The sequence below is a fragment of the Polypterus senegalus genome, chromosome 3 (assembly GCF_016835505.1).
Source record: "Polypterus senegalus isolate Bchr_013 chromosome 3, ASM1683550v1, whole genome shotgun sequence".
NCBI lineage: Eukaryota > Metazoa > Chordata > Cladistia > Polypteriformes > Polypteridae > Polypterus > Polypterus senegalus.
The window spans coordinates 38,239,423-38,263,470 of NC_053156.1; the positions used below are offsets into that span (position 1 = coordinate 38,239,423).

At 43.3% G+C, this 24,048-nt stretch overlaps 1 protein-coding gene across 2 annotated transcripts in view; it reads right to left on the reverse strand.

Annotated features, from left to right (window-relative positions):
- Window positions 1-5,606, reverse strand: part of LOC120525031 — a 59,297-nt gene extending 53,691 nt beyond the window's left edge. For both annotated transcript variants that reach the window (XM_039746973.1, XM_039746971.1), the window contains exon 1: window positions 5,369-5,606. In XM_039746973.1, the coding sequence (XP_039602907.1) occupies window positions 5,369-5,504 (136 nt within the window). In that variant the 5' untranslated portion in view covers window positions 5,505-5,606. The remainder of the gene's footprint in view (window positions 1-5,368) is intronic.
- Between the last annotated feature and the right edge of the window lie 18,442 nt (window positions 5,607-24,048).

Here is a 24,048-nt window from a genome sequence, read left to right on the forward strand (position 1 = left end):
AATCTTTGGGGAAAGGAAAGCCAGATGATCCAGTATAAAGCCCACTTAGACTCAGGGAGAACATGAAAACTCCACAGAGACCATGTGCAGGAACTGGATTTAAACAGAGGAGGAGGACCCAAGTGTGTGTGTGTGTGTGAGTTCACCCAGTGCTGCACTGGCAAACTGTCCAGGGATTGTTGGATGGATGATGGAAGGATGAATGTTACAGGATTTGTTCTAAGATCATTAGAAGAGGTGATGAGGACTCACAATCCCTCCTAACCCATTAACAGCTGTGTTTGAGGTTCTTTCAGAGGGGCTTAAAATGGAGAAAGACAAACAAATTGTGATTGCATTTACTACACTGTTGGCACGCAGACTTATTCTGATAAACTGGAAGAACCCAAACTCTCCTCTTTTAAGTCAGTGGGAAACCGATGTGTTATACTATTAGAAATTGGAAAAAATCAAATACTCAGTTAGAGGATCTGTGCAGACTTTTTTCAAAACATGGCAGGATCTAATCAGTAATATTTTGAAATGAGTTTATAAAGCACAGAGAATTTATTAACTTAGGTATGTTTACAAGCCTTAAATTTTACACCGTTTGGCTTGCTCTCTCTCAGGGGTGGGGATCGATCTGTTCTTAACTCTATTTTTCTTTTTGTAAAAACTTGATTGCTTTGTATGGATTGTAATAAAATTAATAAAAAAAAAATTAAAAAAAAGAAGAGGTGATGAGCTATCAAATGGCTTTCGGTTTAGGAATGTTTGGGTGGACGGGCAAGTAGTAACAATACTGAGCTGTCATTTGAGATTATGTAGTTTAATTAAGGAAATGTTACTATTATTATTATTATTTAGATAATAATAGTTATTATTTTAGTTATTTTTCCCACACCTCAGGCATGTGCAGATTAAGTTGGCAAGTGAGTATGCTGTAAATCATTTAAGAACGTCAGGTTCTGAAACCAGGCAACATAATAATAGTAATAATAATATACAGTATTGTTATATTTAAGCTTTAATTCCCTAGTAGTAACTAAGGCTTCCACTCTGCATGCCATTTTCATTACTCAAATGAATGAGTAACACAGTTACCATGGTAGAACATACAAGAAGAAAGGAACAACAGCTTATGACCTCGATAATCATTTTAAACCCCAGCTAATTAATTGTGCAGAAGCAAGTCAGACGCATCAACTCACAGAGCAGTAACAAATAGTTCAAGACAGCAGAGGTCCTAACGTGATAAGTTTAAATTACAAAATGTGAAAGGAATTTTTCAAAATAAATCAACAGATGGTACTTGAAGGTAATAAACTAATATAACCAGCCAAGACCAGCTCCTGGTAATATACTTGAGGATAACTTCAGATTGTTGATGCTCACCTACAGTGTAGTCAATGGGTCAGCCCCTGTCTAAACAGAGACACTGGTGAGATGCGCAGCTCCTTCACGCCCACTCAGATCTGGTGACGCCACCTCTGTGTTTATTTCTATTACAGACATTTTAGCGGAGTAAAGTCTAATAGGTAGCCTGCTTCTGTCTGACAAACAGGTGCTTCTCCCATCCTACTCCACTCTCTACACGGGTTTCTTCCACAGCTGACTTTACTCATTGGCTCCGCCCCTTCTATTATTCCATGGGAACCTTAGGGGGATCTCTCTCTATTTTTGGGGAAGTATAGTGGCACAGTGTTTAGCGCTGCTGCTTCACTGATCAAGCGACATGGACTCATATTGAATGTGCACCTTCTTCCCGTTCTCTTTTTGATACATTGTTTTTCTCATCTACATCCACAGATCATGCGTGGTGTGTGTATAGATGACCCTAAATTGGCACAAGCGAGTGCAGACGTTCGAGTATTTCTGCCTGGAATGGACGGTCCTGTCCAGGATTCTTTTCTGCTATGTTCCTGATGCTGCTATTGTTGGCTTTGGTTTGCTATGGCCATACGCTTGATTAAATAGCTATGAGAATAAACACATAGTATGATGGGTTACCGTATATCACAAAACGTGGTAAACTACATAGGCCTATTCCATCGATCCATCCATCCATTATCCAACCCATTATATCCTAACTACAGGGTCACGGGGGTCTGCTGGACCCAGTCCCAGCCAACACAGGGCGCAAGGCAGGAAACAAACTCTGGGCAGGGTGCCAGCCCACCACAGGGCACACCCACACACCAAGCACACACTAGGGACAATGTAGGATCGCCAATGCACCTAACCTGCATGTCTTTGGACTGTGGGAGGAAACTGGAGCGCCCAGAGGAAACCCACACAAACACGCAAACTCCACGCAGGGAGGACCTGGGAAGCGAACACAGGTCTCCTTACTGGGAGGCAGCAGCGATACCCACCACGCCACCGTGGGCCTATTCCATTGTGTTTTTTTTTTTTTTGGACGACTGGTGTAGAAAGATCGTTGATAAAGAGTCTCATGTTGTATTTAAACCATATTTTAGAAAAACATGACCTGACTTTACTGTTCGTCATGTTACTGTAAGATGAGCGCTTGCATTTCAGATGGTCAGCAATGCCACTTCCTGTTTATGTGCAAACTGATATAAATATTTTGAGCTCTTCGCACACAACCAGCGCGGTTGTGGGAGTTCCTTCTAGCCATGTGGTTTGTTTCATTTTATCGTGTTTTTTAGTTATTTGGTTATTTTGTGTTAATTATTAAGTATGATGTGTCCTTTAGTATACAGTGCATTTACGAATCAGTTAATCCCCATCTGTATACACACCCTGGTGCACACACTGCATAATGAAAAGGATCCACCAAACATTAGATGCTGAGTTGAAGGCATACTGACACGCATACACGGCACATTTTCAAATATTGCAGTTTTCGATTTTTCTTTTTTTCTACAATCAGACATCAGAGTTACTTCAGTTTCTGTATCATTTGTCTCTTCACAAATTAGTCATCACTTGGCGCTCATCACTTTAAGATTTTGTTTCCTGTACTGTATGCGTACCTTTACAGTAATAGTGAGCTTTTTTCTGAATTGACTTTGTCAGATTTGTGATGTGCTTCAGGTCACTTCATTTGCAGGTCTAAGTTAAGGAACAGCCGAAAATCGAGAGGCTTATGAATGTGCTGAAAGAGTTTATGGAGCATCATCTCAATATGGAGAGTACTGTAGGTGCTGTTGACATAACGCTGGTAGACAAACGAAATACTATTGCCATACCAAACGCACACAACCTACAAAATGCACGCACAAATAAATTGTTGAAGTACAATGAAGAATGGACAAGGTGATCATTGCGCCCATTTGTCGGATCAACCACTGGTGTTAACCCACATACACTACACAAAAGCCTAAAGCAGGGGGTCGAGATGACATTTCAGGGGGTGCAACAAAGAGGAAGGACTGCATTGCGATTCACCAGAACTCAGTGAGGTGCCTGATCTGACTTGACTGTGGTACAATCGGTGCCTTGAAGTCTGCCGTCACCTATAGGTCATGTTTTAGTGTGTGCTCCTGTTCTATGATATGAATTGAATGAAGCATTGCACGAGGAATTATCACCTGAGGATGAGCCTTGCTGGGGACGGAGCATTCATAATGGCGAATAACGTCTTTTTAAGTGAACTGAATTTGAACCTTGCAATGTTGTCTAGAGAAGGGCGATTGCTGTCGAAGCCCTGATTGTGAAACATCACTGATTTCAAGTTTTGCCAGGGGAGGACAACGAGGGCTGAATTGTATGCAACACCTGCTGCTTACGCTCAGCCCATCTCTCCTGCTGGCGGTCCTGGTAGTGGCACAGCAATTTGAACTGTGCAGCGCGTCTGTTTTTGAACTGCAGTGCTGGTGTTATTGGGAGATAGAGCTCGTCAACTGGTTTTCATTGTTTAGCAGTGCACCAGCGCCCGGTGTTTCATGGAGGGAGGGTCTCCAATCCCCCAAAATCCTAAATCATTGATTGAGTGTTGTTTCCTCACAACACATGATGCTTTGTGGGATACCCCAGATCCTAAGCTTCACACGGAACACATTTATACAATTGTTGAGATTTATAAATTGCTAGTTCACCTGCACTACTGTATGTGGTTCAAAAATTTTAAATTTGACTTCTTCATCTACAAATGTGATATTGCATTTGTGAAGGGGGGAGTGTTAAATATTTTTTAAGGGTGCAGGGCATAGAGAAGGTTGCCTAAAGACATCTCGTTTAAACCAATACAAAGACAGAGAACTACAGAAAGCAGCCATTTTAATTACATGTCACATACCGAGGAAATTCCTAAACACAAACACAATCCCCTAAACCATAAACACACACACACACACACACACCACATACAACTGCCATGTGTCTTTGCCTTTGGCCCAATATATGCTGTAGAAACAGGACTAACCCAGAAAGTACTTTGAACAATAATCATCATCATCATCCATCTATCCAAACCAACTGAATCCAGCACAGACTCAAGGGAATCAGATGCTATCCCAGAAGCACTACATGCAAGGCATGAACCAGCCCTGGACAGGGCACCAGTACCCTGCAGGTTACCTACGCACACACACACACTCATAATGAGACAATTTACAGCACCGCTAATTTATCAGAGGTGCCCACCTCTTTTGGATGTGGGACATACGGCAGAGTAAAACTCTTAAAGACACAAGCAGGTGTGGAAGTCAAGGCTGATTTAGTGAGGCAGCAGCACTAAGCACTGAGCCGCCATGCCACTCTGATATCACTCCAATAATGCTGAGTTCAAAATTGATTTCAAAGCAACATGTTCCATCTGTTGAGCCAAATGTTGTCACAAAATGACTACACCGTAATGTTTTGCACTACCAACGGGCTAATTCATCATACATTTAAAATAGATAAAGACCCGGCATTCATTTTGGAGACCACCTAATCCAGTTAGGTGCAAGTCAAGGGTGCAAGTGAAGAACTAAGAATGGAGAGACCACCAGCCCGTTCCAGTATGAACAGCCCAGGCTCAACTTTAGTCTGCATGCTTAACTACATTTTTTTAACCTTAAAGTCAGTCAGTCAGTCATTTACCACCCTGCTATATCCTAACATAGGGTCACAGGGGTCTGCTGGAGCCAATCCCAGCCAACAGAACCCCGGGCAAGGCGCCAGCCCATCACAGGGCACCTTAAAGTCTTTATTTTATAGATTTGTACCTTCTACATATTGTACTCAATGCCAGCTTGTGATGCAAAGCACCATTTACAAGTAAAGCCACTCCTCACATCTGCCCAGGCTGCATGTCAACTGACTTACAACTCTGGTGTGCCACTGTTACAGGACCTTCAAGCATCAACCTTCAAGAAGAAAGTCCCTCATGCCTCCTAGAGAGAGCTCTTCCTTTAATTCCATTTTCTTCGTTACTAACCTGGTGGGTGACTTCCTGCTTTCGTTCTCTGGATGCTCAGCTCCACACATTCATAGCCATCTTCACTGGGGGGTGCCACCCTGTGCCCCTCTTGGCAAGCGGCCACATTTTCATAATCATAGTCTTGGCTCTTCATTGCTAGCAGATGGTGACAGAATTGCTTGCAGGACAAAGCTCAAAATGACATCAGAATCAGAGCGCTTGTTAGTGATGTCTGAAGAGACTAACAATTTCAGCTTATTTAGCATTTTTATATGCTGGTTAGTGGAAACCAAGCAAGGCCACCACAACAAGAAAGAAAAGTGCTTCCTTCATTTTAGAGAATATCACTTCGAACCAAGAATGCAAAAGCAGAAGCATGAAAAGTCTCAAATTCAAGGGGAATTTCAATAAGGACTCATCTGGAACATTCCCACGCTGACAACTGGTGACAACTGGCACCTCTGCTACCCTCGGAATCCTTGCCAAGTGTCATAATGTCTGCAGAAAGTCAACCACAGACTGTAGATGTGCATCCTCGGTCGTTCAGGGTCTGCTCAGCACTGGAGTCACAAGGTCTGTGCTGAAGCTAAATGGATGACCAGCATTAGAGTAGCACTGATCTGCACAGGACTCATCCTGAGTGGGCAGTAATGGAATTGCTCTCATTGTTATGTGTGGTCAAGTCTCACTCTAACTAGTGACTAATGGAGTCACTCTCACCTTTCAATGCTGGAGTCACTCTGATTGGCGTGAACAGGGCTTGTTCTCATTGTTTAGCAATGGAGTCACTCGAAATGGTTACTTGTGAAATTGACACTTGCTGGCAAACAAACACAGCCATTTCTACTGGTCTGTAGTGGTGCCATTGTTTTCTTATCTGTATTGGAGTTTTTTCTGAGTAGAGAGGACAGGTCTGGTTCCATCATTAAGGTTTTGCTTAAATTTTGCAGCCTGACACCCTACATGATACTAACCCTGTCTATTTATCTGGGCTTCAGACCGGAACCTAGTTGGGCTATTTTGTCTCCCTGGTAGCAGAGATAAAGAGAAGGCATAGGAAAGAGACCACCATAGGGGAGAACATGCAATACATAACTAGTATGTAATAATTAAAGAGAATAGGGGTTGCAGAATACATAAATATAATAAACATGAAAAAATAATACTTTATAAACAAAGAAAACCCAGAAAATGATAATAAATATAAGCTAGAGAGCACACCCTGCCTGAAACATGACAAAGGTGTGTTCCTCAGCAAACAGCTTTACAATAAGGACTGACTAGCTGATTAACGCTCAGCATATCCATCAACCAGTCAGCCAGTCCGAAGTCCACGCTACCTCCCACATCCCAAAATCACGCTGAGCGTAGATGGGTGTAAAACTGTCTCAGATGCAAAAAGCAAGGGCTTATGGTGCAAACAGTTACCTGATGAACACAAGGACTTTTAATAAATCAATGAGGAAGGAGAGGTGAGTCTTCAATCCCAAATTTAAGGTATACAGTATACACTGATAGAGTGCATTGCCGCAGCCACCATATGACAAACCTCCTCGGGATCCCCCATTTGTACAATATTAATTTTTCAGAGTTACTTATTTAATAATATATTACGTCTGTTGCCTAATTAGAAAAAAATGCATGTCTTTGTGAGCATACAACTGGATGACTTGATGTATGCATTTTGCAACACGAGTAGCATGAGATTTTTTATGGATGTCTTTGATACTGTTTCCTGTTGTCCACCATTGGTCACCATTGGGACACATTTTACAGGAAACTTTGTTATGTCCTTTCTCTATTAAAAATGTTTCAATGTTTCTCTGCCATCATTGCAAACTACTGTATATGAGGTAAGTAATATTTAAAAAGCATTTTTTTTGGGACAAGCATTCCTTTAAGTTCTTGTTACTGAATGTGACCTGTGATGATAGTGCCATCCAATCCAGGTTTGATTCCTTCTTTTAGCTCCATGCTGCTAGAATAGGCTCTGGCTACCAGCATATAGTATCTGTGTTAAAATCAATGGCTTTGGAAAATTAAAGAGTGAATTATTTTACAAAGAAATTGAATTTGCAGCAGATACAACAGAGCCTACATAATAGAGAGTACTGTAGGAAAAGGACAGAACAATCTTAGCGTAGATAGATAGATAGATAGACAGATAGATAGATAGATAGATAGATAATGTGAAAGGCACTATATAACAGATAGATAGATAGATAGATAGATAGATAGATAGATAGATAGATAGATAGATAGATAGATAGATAGATAGATAGATAGATAGATAGATAGATGAAAAGGCGCTATATAGGCGCCCAACCCGATACAGACTGGACACGGAGGCACACTTAATATAAATAAACTATTTTATTTTCTTCACCTGTGGGCGCACGTCTTCCCCGTGTCTCCCAGGCCCAACACAGTCCCAAGCACAACACGCTAAATAAAACACACAGCAAAGCACTCTTTTCTTCCTCCAACACTCCTCCCAGGCAACCTCGTCTTCCTTCTCCCGATTCTGGCTCCCGGAGTGGTGGCTTTTGGTACCTTTTATATTTCAACCGGGTCTGGTGAAAACACTGCCCATAAGGCCTCAGGAGTTCCAGCTACAGCACCCCCTGGCGGCGCCTGCGGGACCCAACAGGGTTGCATCCAACTCCAATTCCCATGGAGCCCTGCAGGAAACCGAGGCACTGCTTCAACCCAGGGGGGAGGCCATCTAGGGTCCGGGGGGAGGTATTGCACCGTCCAGAGCTGCTCCCCTGAATATAGAGTGAAGGGGTGTCCCAGCCGGGCATGGACCCCAGCCGTCTGCCACACACTATACAGTGGGATGCAAAAGTTGTTAATAGTCATTATTTTCCTGTATAAATCGTTGGTTGTTACGATAAAAAAATGTCAGTTAAATATATCATACAGGAGACACACACAGTGATATTTGAGAAGTGAAATGAAGTTTATTGAATTTACAGAAAGTGTGCAATAATTGTTCAAACAAAATCAGGCAGGTGCATAAATTAGGGCACCACAAAAAAGAAATGAAATCAATATTTAGTAGATCCGCCTTTTGCAGAAATTACAGCCTCTAAACGCTTCCTGTAGGTTCCAATGAGAGTCTGGATTGTGGCTGAAGGTATTTTGGACCATTCCTCCTTACAAAACATCTCTAGTTCATTCAGGTTTGATGGCTTCCGAGCTTGGACAGCTCTCTTTAACTCACACCACAGATTTTCAATTATATTCAGGTCTGGGGACTGAGATGGCCATTCCAGAACGTTGTACTTGTTCCTCTGCATGAATGCCTTAGTGGATTTTAAGCAGTGTTTCGGGTCGTTGTCTTGTTGAAAGATCCAGCCCCGGCGCAGCTTCAGCTTTATCACTGATTCCTGGACATTGGTCTCCAGAATCTGCTGATACTGAGTGGAATCCATGCGTCCCTCAACTTTGACAAGATTCCCAGTCCCTGCACTGGCCACACAGCCCCACAGCATGATGGAACCACCACCATATTTTACTGTAGGTAGCAGGTGTTTTTCTTGGAATGCTGTGTTCTTTTTCCTCCATGCATAACGCCCCTTGTTATGCCCAAATAACTCCATTTTAGTTTCATCAGTCCACAGCACCATATTCCAAAATGAAGCTGGCTTGTCCAAATGTGCTTGAGCAGACCTCAAGCGGCTCGGTTTGTGCTGTGGGCGGAGAAAAGGCTTCCTCTGCATCACTCTCGCATACAGCATCTCCTTGTGTAAAGTGCGCGAATGGTTGAACGATGCACAGTGACTCCATCTGCTGCAAGATGATGTTGTAGGTCTTTAGTGCTGGTCTGTGGGTTGACTCTGACTGTTCTCACCATTCATCGCTTCTGTCTATCCGAAATCTTTCTTGGTCTGCCACTTTGAGCCTTAACTTGAACTGAGCCTGTGGTCTTCCATTTCCTCAATATGTTCCTAACTGTGGAAACAGACAGCTTAAATCTCTGGGACAGCTTTCTGTATCCTTTCCCTAAACCATGATGGTGAACAATCTTTGTCTTCAGGTCATTTGAGAGTTGTTTTGTGACCCCCATGTTGCTACTCTTCAGAGAAAATTAAAGGAGGAGGGAAACTTACAATTGACCCCCTTAAATACTTTTTCTCATTATAGGATTCACCTGTGTATGTAGGTCAGGGGTCACTGAGCTTACCAAGCCAATTTGAGTTCCAATAATTAGTTCTAAAAGTTTTGGAATCAATAAAATGACAACGGTGCCCAAATTTATGCACCTGCCTGATTTTGTTTGAACAATTATTGCACACTTTCTGTAAATTCAATAAACTTCATTTCACTTCTCAAATATCACTGTGTGTGTCTCCTATATGATATATTTAACTGACATTTTTTATCATAACAACCAACGATTTATACAGGAAAATAATGACTATTAACAAGGTGGCCCAATCTTTTCAATCAATCAATCAATCAACATTTATTTATATAGCACATATTCATACAAAAAAATGTAGCTCAAAGTGCTTTACAAAATGAATAGAAAAATAGAAGACACAATTAAAAATAAACATAAGTCAACATTAATTAACATAGAATAAGAGTAAGGTCCGATGGCCAGGGTGGACAGAAAAAACAAAAAAAAACTCCAAAAGCTGGAGAAAAAAAATAAAATCTGTAGGGGTTCCAGACCATGAGACCGCCCAGTCCCATCTGGACAATCTACCTAACATAAGTCAAACAGTCGTCTTTGTATTTAGGGTTTTCATGGAAGGACCTGATGATGATGGGCACGTAGACTTCTGGCTTTCAGTCCATCAATGTTGGAGCATCATGATGCTTTGAGTAGGTGGTGGTGGCGCAGGCCGCCACCACAAAGAAACCGGAAAAAGAAACAGAAGAGAGAGTTGGGGTCAGTATGGATGCAAACTTTTGCATCCCACTGTATAACAGATAGATAGATAGATAGATAGATAGATAGATAGATAGATAGATAGATAGATAGATAGATAGATAGATAATGTGAAAGGCACTATATAACAGATAGATAGATAGATAGATAGATAGATAGATAATGTGAAAGGCACTATATAACAGATAGATAGATAGATAGATAGATAGATAGATAGATAGATAGATAGATAGATAGATAGATAGATAGATAGATAGATAGATAGTGTCACACACGTGTGCATGGGAAGCAGCTGAAGGGCTTAGGAAATACTGTTTATACATCTGCCCGGGGGGGTGCACTGACGCTCTTTCTGAGTTCTCTGCAGGTCTTACCCGGGAAATCCCACCAGGAGCCGCCATTTCCAGGAAGGACACATCACTCCGGTTCCGCCCCAAGAATGAGGTCACTTCGGTTCCGCCCCAAGGATGATGTCACTTCCAGTTCCGCCCAGAGGACGACATCATTTCCGCCCTCTGTGCTATAAAGCTCACTGCCTTTGCTTAGGCAGGCAGTTCTGTTTTGGACTCTGTTGTGTAAACACTTGTTACAATGCCTCAAAGACTTTTGCAGCCGGGAAACCGTAATAAACGGGTGGCTGCCCCAAACCTTTCCGCCTCTGGTCTCCACTTATTACAGTGGCGTAGTCGGCAGGATGGTGTCCCGATGAACCCGGGACACGAACTATCACGGAACCAGGTGGGTGAGTACGGGGCCGAGTTTCAGGCAGGGGTGCGCCAGAGGGTCAGGAAGGACGGTGCAGGCTCTGCTCCATGAGCATAACTCGTGGGGACCACCCATCTCGTGGAGAACGTAGAGGGGACCCACAGGCGTGGGCTGGCTTCTGGGGAACACACACGAGTGGCTCAGTATGCTCTCCTTGGCAGGAAAGCCGAGCTGCCCATCGGGACCAAGGTCCCAGTTAACGATGGGTTGTCCCCAGGCCGGCAGGGGAAGGAAATCATAAACTGGGAGTTTAACCCAAGCAAAGGGCTGTCAGAGCAGGCTATGGCTCTCTGGCAACAGGTGGGTGAGTGGCTACCGCCATTCGAGTTAACCCCTTACAAATAGTGCAGCAAGTGGCCTGTTTTCTGCTGCTAAAAGACTACCCCAGGAATTTGCCCAGCCGGCCTGGGGCGAATTCCATTCTATGGACGAGCTGCTGCAGCTCTTGCAAACCCAGAGGCCGGCTGTGAAACCTGGGAGGGCAGAACAGCCGCTCTGTGGACTACCGGGAGCTATGTCCCACTAAAGCAGTCCCTTCCACGCATTCCAGAGCTTGTTCCGAAGTCGCCGGGCCGTCTGGCTTGCGACCTGTCGGGGAACAAGGCGGACCGTAGGGGACAATGGCGGGGTTGTTTGTGTGCCCTTAGCAATCCCCTGGCGGATAAACATACGGGGGAGCTTCTTATTAATGGACATAAGATCACAGCGCTGTTCGATTCCGCAGTAGCGTGTCTGTCGTTGCTCGCCGCTTTATTCTACCGCAACAGTGGATTAAAAAGAAGACCAGTCTAAAATGTATACACGGAGATATCCGCACATACAATACCGCCCGGTGTTACGTATGTCTCGGAGGAACCCTTCGACAGCTTACCGTGGCGGTGCATCCGGATCCTCCGTTTCCCGTAATCCTCGGGCGAGACTGGTCTGATAGTAACGCGGTAGTTTAGAAAGCATTCCCGAAAACTTATGGCCTCGTTATAGATGACAACGATTCATCTCAAGTTGCTTCCACACCGTGTAATCAGCCGACAGGGAGGGGGCCGGTAGGCCAAGAGAGTGACGAAGACACTCCCGGACCGTCGCGGGCTACTACGTCATCCACTAGCGCCCCGGCAGCGAGGGAGGAATCTCCGCCCCTTGAGGTCAGACCGACCCGCTCTCTGAGTTGCACTTTCAGTTTAGAGCGACGCCGGCTTCTTTCAAGAGAGAACAGTGGAATGACGACTCTCTGAAACACATAAAGAATGCAGTGGTTCTCGTTAACGGCCAACGCACGCATTTGCCCATGCCACAGGGACCTCACTTTGTCGTTGATAATGATTTGTTGTATCGGGTCGCTGAACATGAGGGGAAGGTCCGGAAGTTGTTGCTAATCCCGCGGACCTACGGCGGCAGGTTTGCGAAGTTAGCACACTCCCACCTTCTTGGAGGCCATCTCGGCTCCGATAAAACATTAGAGCGAATTAAGCTCCGTTTTTCTGGCCGGGATTAATGAGGAGGTTAGCGCTTTTGCATTTCCTGTCCGGAATGTCAACTGCGGCAAATTCCTAGGAGGACCGTGCTCCTCTGGTTCCCCTTCCCCTTATTGACGTTCCCTTTGATAGGATTGGGGTTGACATAGTAGGACCCCTAGAACCCTCAGCCCGAGGATATAAATATATACTCGTCCTCGTGGATTATGCTACCCGATTCCCTGAAGCCGTTCCGTTGCGCTCGGCTACCACAAAAAATATTGCACGGGAACTAGTAGGAGTCTTTTGCAGTAGGCATTCCTAGAGAAGTCCTGACGGACCAAGGAACGCCTTTTACCTCGAAACGCTCAAGGAGACTGCCAAGTTACTGAAAATAAAGCATTTAAAGACCTCGTGTATCATCCTCAAACCGATGGCCTAGTGGAGAGATTTAATCAAACTCTCAAGCAAATGCTACGTAAGGTAGTCAGCAAGGATGGGAGGATTGGGACCAACTCCTCCCCTTGTCCTCTTTGCATATCGGGAAGTTCCTCAAGCCTCTACGGGGTTCTCTCCATTTGAATTACTGTACGGAAGACAACCCCGGGGTTTATTGGATATTTTAAAAGAGGGCTGGGAAGGGAGGCACAGCCCTCCACTAATATTTTGGAATATATCGCCCAATTGCGCGTAGATTTGATGCAATAAGACCGATTCTAAAAGTCATATAGAGGAGGCAATCAGCACAGGCCCGCCTTTATGACCGTGTACGACTCTCCGGAGTTCCAACCGGGATCGCGTCATGGTATTGGTACCAACTTCTCACTCTAAACTGCTCGCCCATTGGCTAGGCCCCTACGAAATTAAGGAAAGGAAGGGATTGGTTGACTATTTGGTGAAACAGCCCAATCGCCACCAGCTGAGCGAATATATCATGTAAACCTGCTGAAACCGTGGAAGGAGAGGGTCCCGATCCCTCCTCCGACAGCCCTGCTCTCTCTCGCGAAGTAAGTTCCCTTAATTTCGCGAGCAGCTATCCCCAGGCAGAAACAAGAGCTCGAAGCAGCTATCCGCTCTGTCCCAGAGGTGGTAAGTGAAAACCAGGTCGGACCTCTCTGATTGCGCATGACATATTGACTGACCGGGGTGATCGTCCGTGAGCGACCCTACAGACTCCGGAGGCAAAGAAAGTAGAAGTGGAACTGGAAATCAAGCGAATGCTGGCACTAGGAGTAATCGAGGAAAGTAGTAGTCCCTGGTCCAGTCCCATCGCCTTGATTGCTAAGCCTGACGGCAGTTGGAGGTTTTGCAATGACTTCCGCCGGCTTAACCAAGTTTCCAGATTTGATGCTTATCCCATGCCTCGCGTGGATGACCTCCTCGAGACTGGGACCAGCCAAATTCTTGACTACACTTGACATGACAAAGGGGTACTGGCAGGTTCCTTTAACGGAGTCCCGAAGGAAAAACGCGCTTAGCACTCCTAGCGGACACTGGCAGTATCGTGTCCTTCCATTCGGGTTACACGGGCCGCGACTTTTCAGCGCCTGGTGGACAAAGTGCTCCGCCCCATAACTCGCTCTGTGCTGCCTATCTGGATGACGCGTCATCTATTCCAGCACCTGGAAGGAACACATACAGCAGGTCACAGCAGTATTACGGACACTGGGAGAGGCGGGCTCAATCAACCCCAAGAAATGTTTCTTTGGATTGAGGAAGCCAAATATTTGGGCTACCTAGTGGGCGGGGTACTGTGAGGCCACAGTGTTCCAAGTTGCAAGCCATAATGGCCTGGCCCGTCCAAGAAACCAAGCGGCAAGTCCAATCCTTTCTCGGTTTGGCGGGTACTACCGCCGGTTTGTGCCTCGCTTCTCCGAGAGAGCGCCTTGACCGACTTGACAAAGAAAAGAGCTCCTAATACGGTGGTATGGTCTGATAAAGCGGGGCTGCATTCAGTGACTTAAAAGGGCTCTGACTTCAGCACCTATCTTGATCTCCCCTAACTTCTCTCCCTTTTATCCTCCAGACGGACGCTTCGGACACAGGCTTGGGTGCCGTGTTGAGCCCAAAGCGCCGACGGTGTTGAACACCCCGTTATGTACCTGAGCCGGAAACTGTTGGACAGGGAGACCAGGTACGCGGCGGTGGAGAAAGAGGCTCTGGCGATCAAATGGGCAGTAACTCAGCTGCGGTACTACCTCTTGGGTCGCGTGTTCACTCTGGTGACGGATCATGCACCTCTGAAGTGGATGGCCCTTCACAGGGAGTCGAATCCACGGGTCACGAGGTGGTTTCTTGACCTGCAGCAGTACAAATATACGCTCGTTCATCGACAGGGGTCTCTTCATGCCAACGCCGATGCCCTCTCCCGGGCCCACGACCTCTCGGTGCAGGTCGCCCGACCCGACGGGTCTGGGCTGAGGGGGGAGTCTTGTCACACACGTGTGCATGGGAAGCAGCTGAAGGGCTTAGGAAATACTGTTTATACATCTGCCCAGGGGGGGGGGTGCACTGACGCTCTTTCTGAGTTCTCTGCAGGTCTTACCCGGGAAATCCCACCAGGAGCCGCCATTTCCAGGAAGGACACATCACTTCCGGTTCCGGCCCCAAGAATGAGGTCACTTCGGTTCCGCCCCAAGGATGATGTCACTTCCAGTTCCGGCCCAGAGGACGACATCATTTCCGCCCTCTGTGCTATAAAGCTCACTGCCTTTGCTTAGGCAGGCAGTTCTGTTTTGGACTCTGTTGTGTAAACAACTGTTACAATGCCTCAAAGACTTTTGCAGCCGGGAAACCGTAATAAACGGGTGGCTGCCCCAAACCTTTCCACGTCTCGGGTCTCCACTTATTACAATAGATAGATAGATAGATAGACAACAAACTACACTAACTCGGTTTCTTTTTCTTTGGTTATATTCTTGAATAAAAGTGCACTTGTTTTGTTACACTTGTATCTTTTGTGAAAGTGCTTATTTGATATTTGGACTTCAGTCGTCACACATTACATGCTTCATGTCTACATTTTGTTGTTAGTACTAAAACATGAAAAAAGTTTGCCTTTTAAGTATGTGTTCAACATTTCTGTCATGCTACACTTACACAGATCTTTGTAGACACAGAACATATGTGAAGTGCATGTGTTCCAAATGACGATATGTTCTTTACTCTGTACAGCTCTAGGTACCTCACTCCCAGATTAACAAGGCTCGAGCTGAGAGCTTTTGCCGTTTCTGAAGCAGTGGTAGGGGGGGTTGATGGTATAGCAGGCTGCTTGATGCTTTTGCTGATTGACACATTTACAAGACAAAAATCTTTTCATAGGCTTTGGTAATTCTAGTGCTAAAACAAATTACATATAAAGAATCTTTAAAAGGTTCAGTAAACTTGGACCACAGTGATAAAGGTAAGTTGAAAGTTTATGAACACTGTAACAGCATCTAGTATTAAACAAGACAATGGCAAAATTAACAGACTTGTTCTTTGATTTTATTTCATTTAGTTTAATGTAGACAATTATCTAAATGATTTCTCGTTGTATTTTACATGTAAACCAACATTTCTAAACACATGTGTTAACATTAGATAGTAAACAGTGATGAGAAGTTTTGTTAGGAATAAATCGTAACACTCCCCAGGTGTGAGACCCTCACACATTCTAAATATTTTCCTAAATTCAGAGACAGAGAAGCATGTGCTTTTACAATATGTCAGCACACATACAATATTAAGTCATTCTTAAAAATCAATAAGTAGCAGCATATGTACACACGCTAAACAGAGTGAAAGGATTACTGATGTCCAACAGATTGTGATGGACCAGTCTCGACAAAATATTCAGTTTAGATCCCAGTCTCATGTTCATGGCTAGTGTGCTACAGATAGATGGTGCCATTTAAAAATGAATGATCATTCATGTGGGCTTTGAAGTGTCTCCATGAAGTACTAAGGTCAGGGTCTGACAGCTTTGACCTCAGCCTGCAGCTTCTAGCAGTAAAAATAACCCCAAGCCCCTACTCTGATGGTGTGGTTAAAGGTCTTCACATCACCCTTTTTCTCCTTGAAGGTATCCCGGTTCAAACACACCTCCTGTTTTGAAACACCATCCTTTTGGAAGAAGATTAGCATGAGGTCTCAGTAGGTAGTAAAAATAACCTCCATGTATTAATGTGAACGTCTTGTCTGTTGTGTGGATTGGAGATCACAGAGCAGCTTTTTAAAGTTTTTTTTCTTTGCGCAAACTGCCACCCTGTGGTAGAATGTGATATTGCAGTGCTACAACCTGATTGCCCAATTTAAATAAAATATTACAGTATTTAATCTTAAAATCTTTGGCTCCCTCAGTTTATTTGTTTTCTAAACCTCAAATCCAGTTCAGGATTATAGGAATGTGGTGTCTGTCTTGTTAGGATGGGGCACAAACAGGAACCCCCATCCAAGAGGCCAGTCCTGAGATTAGAGAGTGAATCTGGGGAAACAAAATCCCACACGCACACGTATTAACACTAGAATTAAGAAAGTCTACGAAAAAACACGTAAATTCAGTCCACCTTAAATTCACCTTGTAAAATAATAAAATTAGAACTTTTTTGCTAAGAAGATCACTGAGACAAATGAAGATGAGGAGGATGAAGAGACTGAGGAGAAGGAAAATCAGAAGACAGAGCAGAGCAGAGAATACTTAAGAGGAAGAAAGACAAATATTAACAATTTTTATTAATAACATGAGCATGTCTAACATAATGTTATTAATATAAATAAACAGTGGAAACTTCTGTCTCAGACAGCATCGCCAATGTCTGGTACTCCCTTAAAAAATAAATGCAGGAATTGCATGAATCCAGAAACAGAACTAGTAGCCATGAAGCAGGCTTGGCCTTTACATTCGACTGGAGCCATGTGCAAGTTATTTTTCTCTTTTTTGACCATAAGTTGCATTTAACATGTGAGCCATTTTCCTGCTTTTGACATAAATTCTTTTGTAACTGTATACATGTTGTAAATGTAAAGTATAAAAGGGTTTTAACTCCATATCAAATCATATCAACAAATTATTTTTAATGTAAAAATAGAAAAATGTATTCAGCATATACATGGAGAATTCTAAAACACAGACACTCAGAAAACAAATATCAATAATCCCTTATTAAAATTCCTAAAATTCAGTATTAGGGAGGGGGGCTAGGGAAATAAATGGTTCAGTGTTTAACAAGTTAAGACAGATAGATATCATATAGTGCCTTTCACATCTATCTATCTATCTATCTATCTATTATATAGTGCCTTTCTATCTATCTATCTATCTATCTATCTATCTATCTATCTATCTATCTATCTGTTATATAGTGCCGTTCACATTATCTATCTTATCTATTGCTACACATGTGCATCAGAGGGTCACCCTTCAAGTTCCTCTCAGGTATCAATGCACGAGCAAGTTTGTCGACATGTAACCCTGCCATAGTGTAGTTCGTTTGACTAATGGGATCGCTCCATGCCGCGCCAACCATACTGTGCCCTGGTCTGCTTGGAAGAGTTGGGCCCGGGCACAGTAGAGTAGCATTTGGGGACAGTATGATTGCTAAATGTGCCTGAACACAGAAAACAGACATGACATCAATGATGGCTCATGTAAGATGGTGCAATTCTCATTTCATTCAATACCACAGGTATTTATTCTCACATAACAGATGAACATGTATTGTAGTTGGCAAAGAAGCTGCACATTCCTCCCTTAATATCATTTGTCTCCGTAACGCCCTGTCATCTACAAAGACTTTCTTTGCTGATGAATGGGGTGGGGGGAGCTCTAGTGCTGGATATTTGGGGTCATTGGTTGTACTTTTGGGTGAGGCTGGTCATTTGAGGTGGGATTGTACTTTGGGGCAGGCCTGGATGATGGTGATGCACAATCCCCACCTCAGTTATTTCCACAGTTGATGCTGCTGCATTCAGTCACACATCATGGCAGCCTGGCGAATGAAACAGGGCAGAACCTCAGGCTGCCTTGAGAGTTTCTTTGAAGCTCATGTGCTGTGATTCACTCACCTTGTCATCTGTGTTGCTCACATGTCTCCTCATGTCATCGTGGACATGCAATCATCAAGGTATCTGCTCATGCTGATTGATTGAGAAATTCACATTTCCTAGTTCTTATTTTTGACAAACGGTCCATGAAATTAGAATAACAGAGGATGGACTGAATGTGTAGTCTTTAAACAAGAAAACAGAAGCAGCAGAATATCAGACTAACCGATCACCATAACACAATATGCAAATCAGACCTCACACTCGAAACATGCATAGCCTTACTTCCTGATTGCCTTAAAGTCTTTTACCTTAACAAGCTACTACCGCCTGCAAAGTTTGTGTATTTTTATATATAAAACCTGGACAAGATCAGCACTGCAATGCCATCTTAAATAGTCGCAGCAATTACATTGTCGCCATACGGCACCTGTTGAGCATTTGTGATGCCATTGCAGAGAGATGGACTTGTTTAATGTGGGCAGCCAGTAGAGAGACGTAACAAAGTCACATTTCGATACTTGGCAAAAAGTCCTACTTGTGTCTGTTACCAAAACAGTAACAAAAAATAAGTCGAAAAGCAAAGCAAGAGGTCTAACGTTAAAATTCTTTTAAACAATCACACTCCAACAGACAGAATTTCCTTTACTTGGTTCATATCAATATGTCTTACATGCAAAAAGAAAGAAGTCTGAATTATTTTACTTTAAATGTGTAAGAACTGTTTTTTGACTATGTATAGGAAGAGATCCGACATTTACTTCAGTTACTGTATTACACTTCACTGCAAATACATAAAAATGTCTGCCTGAGTAGTGATCTCACTTTTACCTGAGCCACTTTCCAGTACAGCATCTCTGCTTTTACTTAAGTATGGCTGTTAATTACTTTAAACAACACTAATGAATATATTTTCCATTGAAAATGGGAAGTCACTTTTTCCATGAAAACAGCAATTTCTCCATCTCTCTCTATATATAATCCAATGTCTATATGTCTGTCCGCTTTTCATGAGAGAACTACTTAATGGATTTAGATCAGGTTTTTTGCTAGAATTTGCTTGAACATTCCGGTTGATTTTGCGAATTCTCTTATTGCGCTAAGTATCATACTTCATTTGCTGTCCCGATTTATTTGCATGGATCTGAGAGACATGCAGCGGACCATTGGCTCCTCATTCATGGGCCAGCTTTGGAGCATACCTTACCTCCACTTATCTAGCGAACGATAGAACTACTTAATGGATTTAGATCGAGCATTTTTCTAGAATTTGCTTGAACATTCCGGTTGATTTTGCAGCCTCTCTCATCACACTAAGTATCATAGTTTGCTTCTGGTACCACTTTATTTACACGAATCCAAGAGAGGAGGGAGCGGGGCCTGTCGGGAGTCCGTCTACCTCTGTGTTTTGGAGTGTAACTTGCCTCCACTTAGCTAGCGATACATTTTTGTTTAATGATTTTTAAAGTTTGTCCTGTTTCACTACTACGCAAATGGAGCAGTGGAAAATGGCTAGTATCTAATAAATAAGGAATAAACTTTGTCTGTCCTGATGATCATCACAGCGTAATCTCCAAGTGTGAGGAAGGGCAAATATCCAAAAGCTACAGTTTCAGAGATTAATTAAAAATGTAAATTTGGGAACATGACTAGTAAAATTAAGGAAAACCCTAAAATACTAAATTCTATTTTAATTCGGTTGTAAGAAATGTGGCAAGACTGTTACGTCTTCCATATGTGATCATAGCTACTATTATAACTGGAATCACAAAGGAAGAGGATGTTTTCATTCCACGTATACTTAATGATTTCCAATGAACTAACTTTTTAATGAAAACAAGTTAAATTTCCAGTATGTCTTGCATTTGCAATCCCCTAAATAAAGCGCAAGGATAATCACTTCATGTTACCGAAGTGTACCTCAAAGAACTCTTCTGTTCACACGGCTAGCTAGCTATATATTGTGGAAGAATAATTTTAGTGTAACACAGCTTTCATCTTAAAAAAATAGCATAAAGGGTTCGTAAATGTCAGAAACCTGTCCAGGCACACCCAGCAACCAGAAAAAAGGTCAAGTGAATAACAAAATGTATTCAAAGATGACTAAGAAATCAGCAGATGTCCTGTAAAGAACCAGAATGGACAGTTATTATATGCACAAGGGTGGAGGCTCAACTCAAAGGTGTAAGAAGAACCAGAATATAATATAATAGACTTTTATTTTATATACGTCATTTGGATGTAAACCAACAAACCAACCAGAGTAAACGTATGCTTTGATTGACACTTTATGTAAATTCAGTAGTTTATAAATTGAACCTCTATTCCTCGATTCTCTGATTATTCTGACCATGCTGTAACAGACTGCTCCCTCTAAGCCATTTTGCTGAGGAGTAATTAAAAGATACAGTGAACAGCTTTTTCACCTGCCATCATACTGATTTGTCCTATTAGAGGATGATTCTTTCTTTAATAAAATGTTAAATTTCTACCACAACGTCGCCTATTCCAGAGTAGGATCAGGTAAAAATGTACATGTTCTTGCTCCAAATGGCGAAATGAAAAACACTTTGTATCATAAAGCACACTAAATGATTTGTAGCAACTATAATTTGTTATTCGTTAATAATGGCAGTTTGACCAATATTCAAATAATACATTAATTGCCTAATAATAAATGCCAACTGTTTCACTTTTTTCCAACCCGAGCAACAGTTGGACATCTCCGCTAGTAAGTAAAAACAGCAAACTACCAAACAAAGGTAAGTCCTACTACTATCTGCACAATACTACAGTTCCATTTATTGTGTGGTTTTCCTGAAGACGTATTGTCCCAGTACCAATGTGTCTGTTTTAACTAATTTTGGTGGCGACAAGCTCAATGAGAGTAGACATTGTAGAGTCTCCTGGTTTTTGCTTAAGAAAAATCCCCAATAACACCTCCTGGCCTACCATGGTGGAATGTGAAGATGGGCTGCATCAGTTATACTGACCTCGAATTTTGCCATCGTCTTCCTTTCTTTCATTGGCTCCAGGACATCCAGGTTCAGTCCTGTAATCCCTAGTGCTCTTCCTGATCAGTTTCTTTGACCATCTGGTGTCACTTCTCTAGCAGACCCCAGCACAGAACAGTGCTCTGGTCTTTATGGGCTGGCAGGACATCCCCAGTAGTTTCTCAGACCTTCAAAGATCTACTGTGCTGTTTAGATGGAGCCCCATATATTTGTATGTCTGCAGCAACGTCTCCTACTCCCCACGTTAGTGATTAATCTCAGGGTTCCTTGGCCCACCACAAGTCCAGTACCAGCTCCTTCTTCTTGGTAATGTTTGGTGTCCTGGCACTAAATGACAAAGTCAGCTCATGTCATTTTCTAACTCGCTTCATCCACACCAGGGTCGTTTGGGAGTGATGTGTCTGGAGCCTATCCCACCTAGCATAAGGCACAAGAGGGGAACAAACATTGGGCAGGACTCCAGTCCAAAATAGGGCAAACACACACACAGGCAGTCCAAACACACACTAGAGCCAATTTAGCGTTGTCATTCCACCTAAGCTGCAAGTCTTTGGTCAGTGGGAGGAAACCCACATGGACCTGATGGGAAAATGCAAACTCCATGCAGGGACAACTCGGGACACAATCTCTGGTCTCCTTACTGTGAAGCAGCATCGCTACCCTAAATGACAAACAGTCCTCCACCCTTTATTATATACTCCTCTTACCTCCTCCTCCTCATCTCCCCCTAATGATGCAGCCTTCAAACTGCACAGAGGAGCCATTTGAGAATTCCATCTATCCATCCATCCATCCTCTTCTGCTTATCCGAGGTCGGGTCGCGGGGGTAGCAGCTTAAGCAGAGAGGCCCAGACTTCCCTCTCCCCGGCCACTTCTTCCAGCTCTTCCGGGAGAATCCCAAGGCGTTCCCAGGCCAGCCGGGAGACATAGTCCCTCCAGTGTGTCCTGGGTCTTCCCCATTTGAGAATTAGGGGCATTAATTACAGTTGTCCTACAAAGTGGTGGGGTAAAGGGTGAAAAGTTAAAAAAAGTGGAGCGTATAAGTTACTCCATGGCCTCCGATATTGGCTTGAAGTTTATATATTAAATGTGTACTCATAATGTCATGGTGATGTTGGACATTGCGTACTGAGCCATCTGCTTTATGCTATTGTTACGACAAAAATATAACCACAAGACAAATTCCTAACAACAATGTTGATTGTCAGTAAACTTTCATTCATTCACTTGGTTGCTGGGTGGAGTGGACATGAGGCAATTTCTCTTCTTTAAAATCAGTCCTTCCTCTTCTGCTGTGAGTCAAAACAGAGAAAGAAAGAAGTGTGTATGTCTGTACATGTGAGAGCGCACGTTCAGCGTAGAAATGGGAGAGCGGTGTTTGTGTGAGTGGGCGTCAGTTTAAAGTGTGGATTGAAATTTGTCTTCTTGTATGCACATGCACGAGCGAGGTAGTCCATGTGGGTGCACTGGTGTACACCTACAGTGCCATCCATAATGTTTTGGACAAAGATTGACCCCTCTGTGCCACACAAATTACAAATCAAACAAGTTCAGACAAATTCAGTGATGAAAAGTGTTGTCATTTCTACATGGTGTGACCTAAATGTATACAAATCCCCATAAATGAAAGTCTGCAATGTGCACTTTGAATGTTGATTTGTAATTTTAAACTGTGAAGCAAAGGGAACAATCAAGGGAAAATGTGTCTTTGTCCTAAACATTACGGAGGACACTGTATGTGTGTGCACACCTGAAGTGGTACAGTGTGTGCTCAGTGCTAAGTTCTCCGACCCTGCACTCTGCTATACAAAAATAAACTTAATTGAAAATGAGAGTGGTGTGAAAGTGTATGTGCAGCTCAGATTGGTCCACCTCAGTCATCCATACACAAACAATCCTCACAAACCCGCCCCATGCATAGCTTATGAGTTTACTTAACAGTAAACACTCTTGTCCATGGGGCACCTTTCAATGTTTCTTATTCTTTTTTAAACAGGATGCAGTTATCCATCTGCCCCAGAAGGCTGGACGAAGCTGGCAGCACTGTGAGGATGATGTTTTTTGATTTCTCCAGCACCTTCAACACCATCCAGCCATCACTGTCAAGGAGTAAACTCAGTTTTATGGAGATGGGAGAGCCTGTGGTGTTCTTGATAAGAGACTCTCTGTTGGGCAGACCGCAGTTTGAGACTCAAGGACTGTGTGAGGAACACTGGAGCACCACAAGAAACAGTCCTGTCTCCTTTTCTCTTCCCTGTGTACACCTCCAACTATCATTAAAACACCAGGTCCTGTCACTTGTAGAAATTCTCAGATGATTCTGCGCTTATGGGGTGTATCAATGAGGAAGATGAGACAAAAGAGAGGAGTCAGGGGAGAATTTTGTTTCTTGGTGCAGAAAGATTTGTTTGCATCTTAACATCAACAAAACCAAGGAACTGCTTACTGACTTTCATCCCAAGAAAGAGCTTCTATGTCCAGCCACTATTCAAGAAGTGGATTTAGTGGTGGTGGTGTTATGGGACACACTCTGGACCCCCT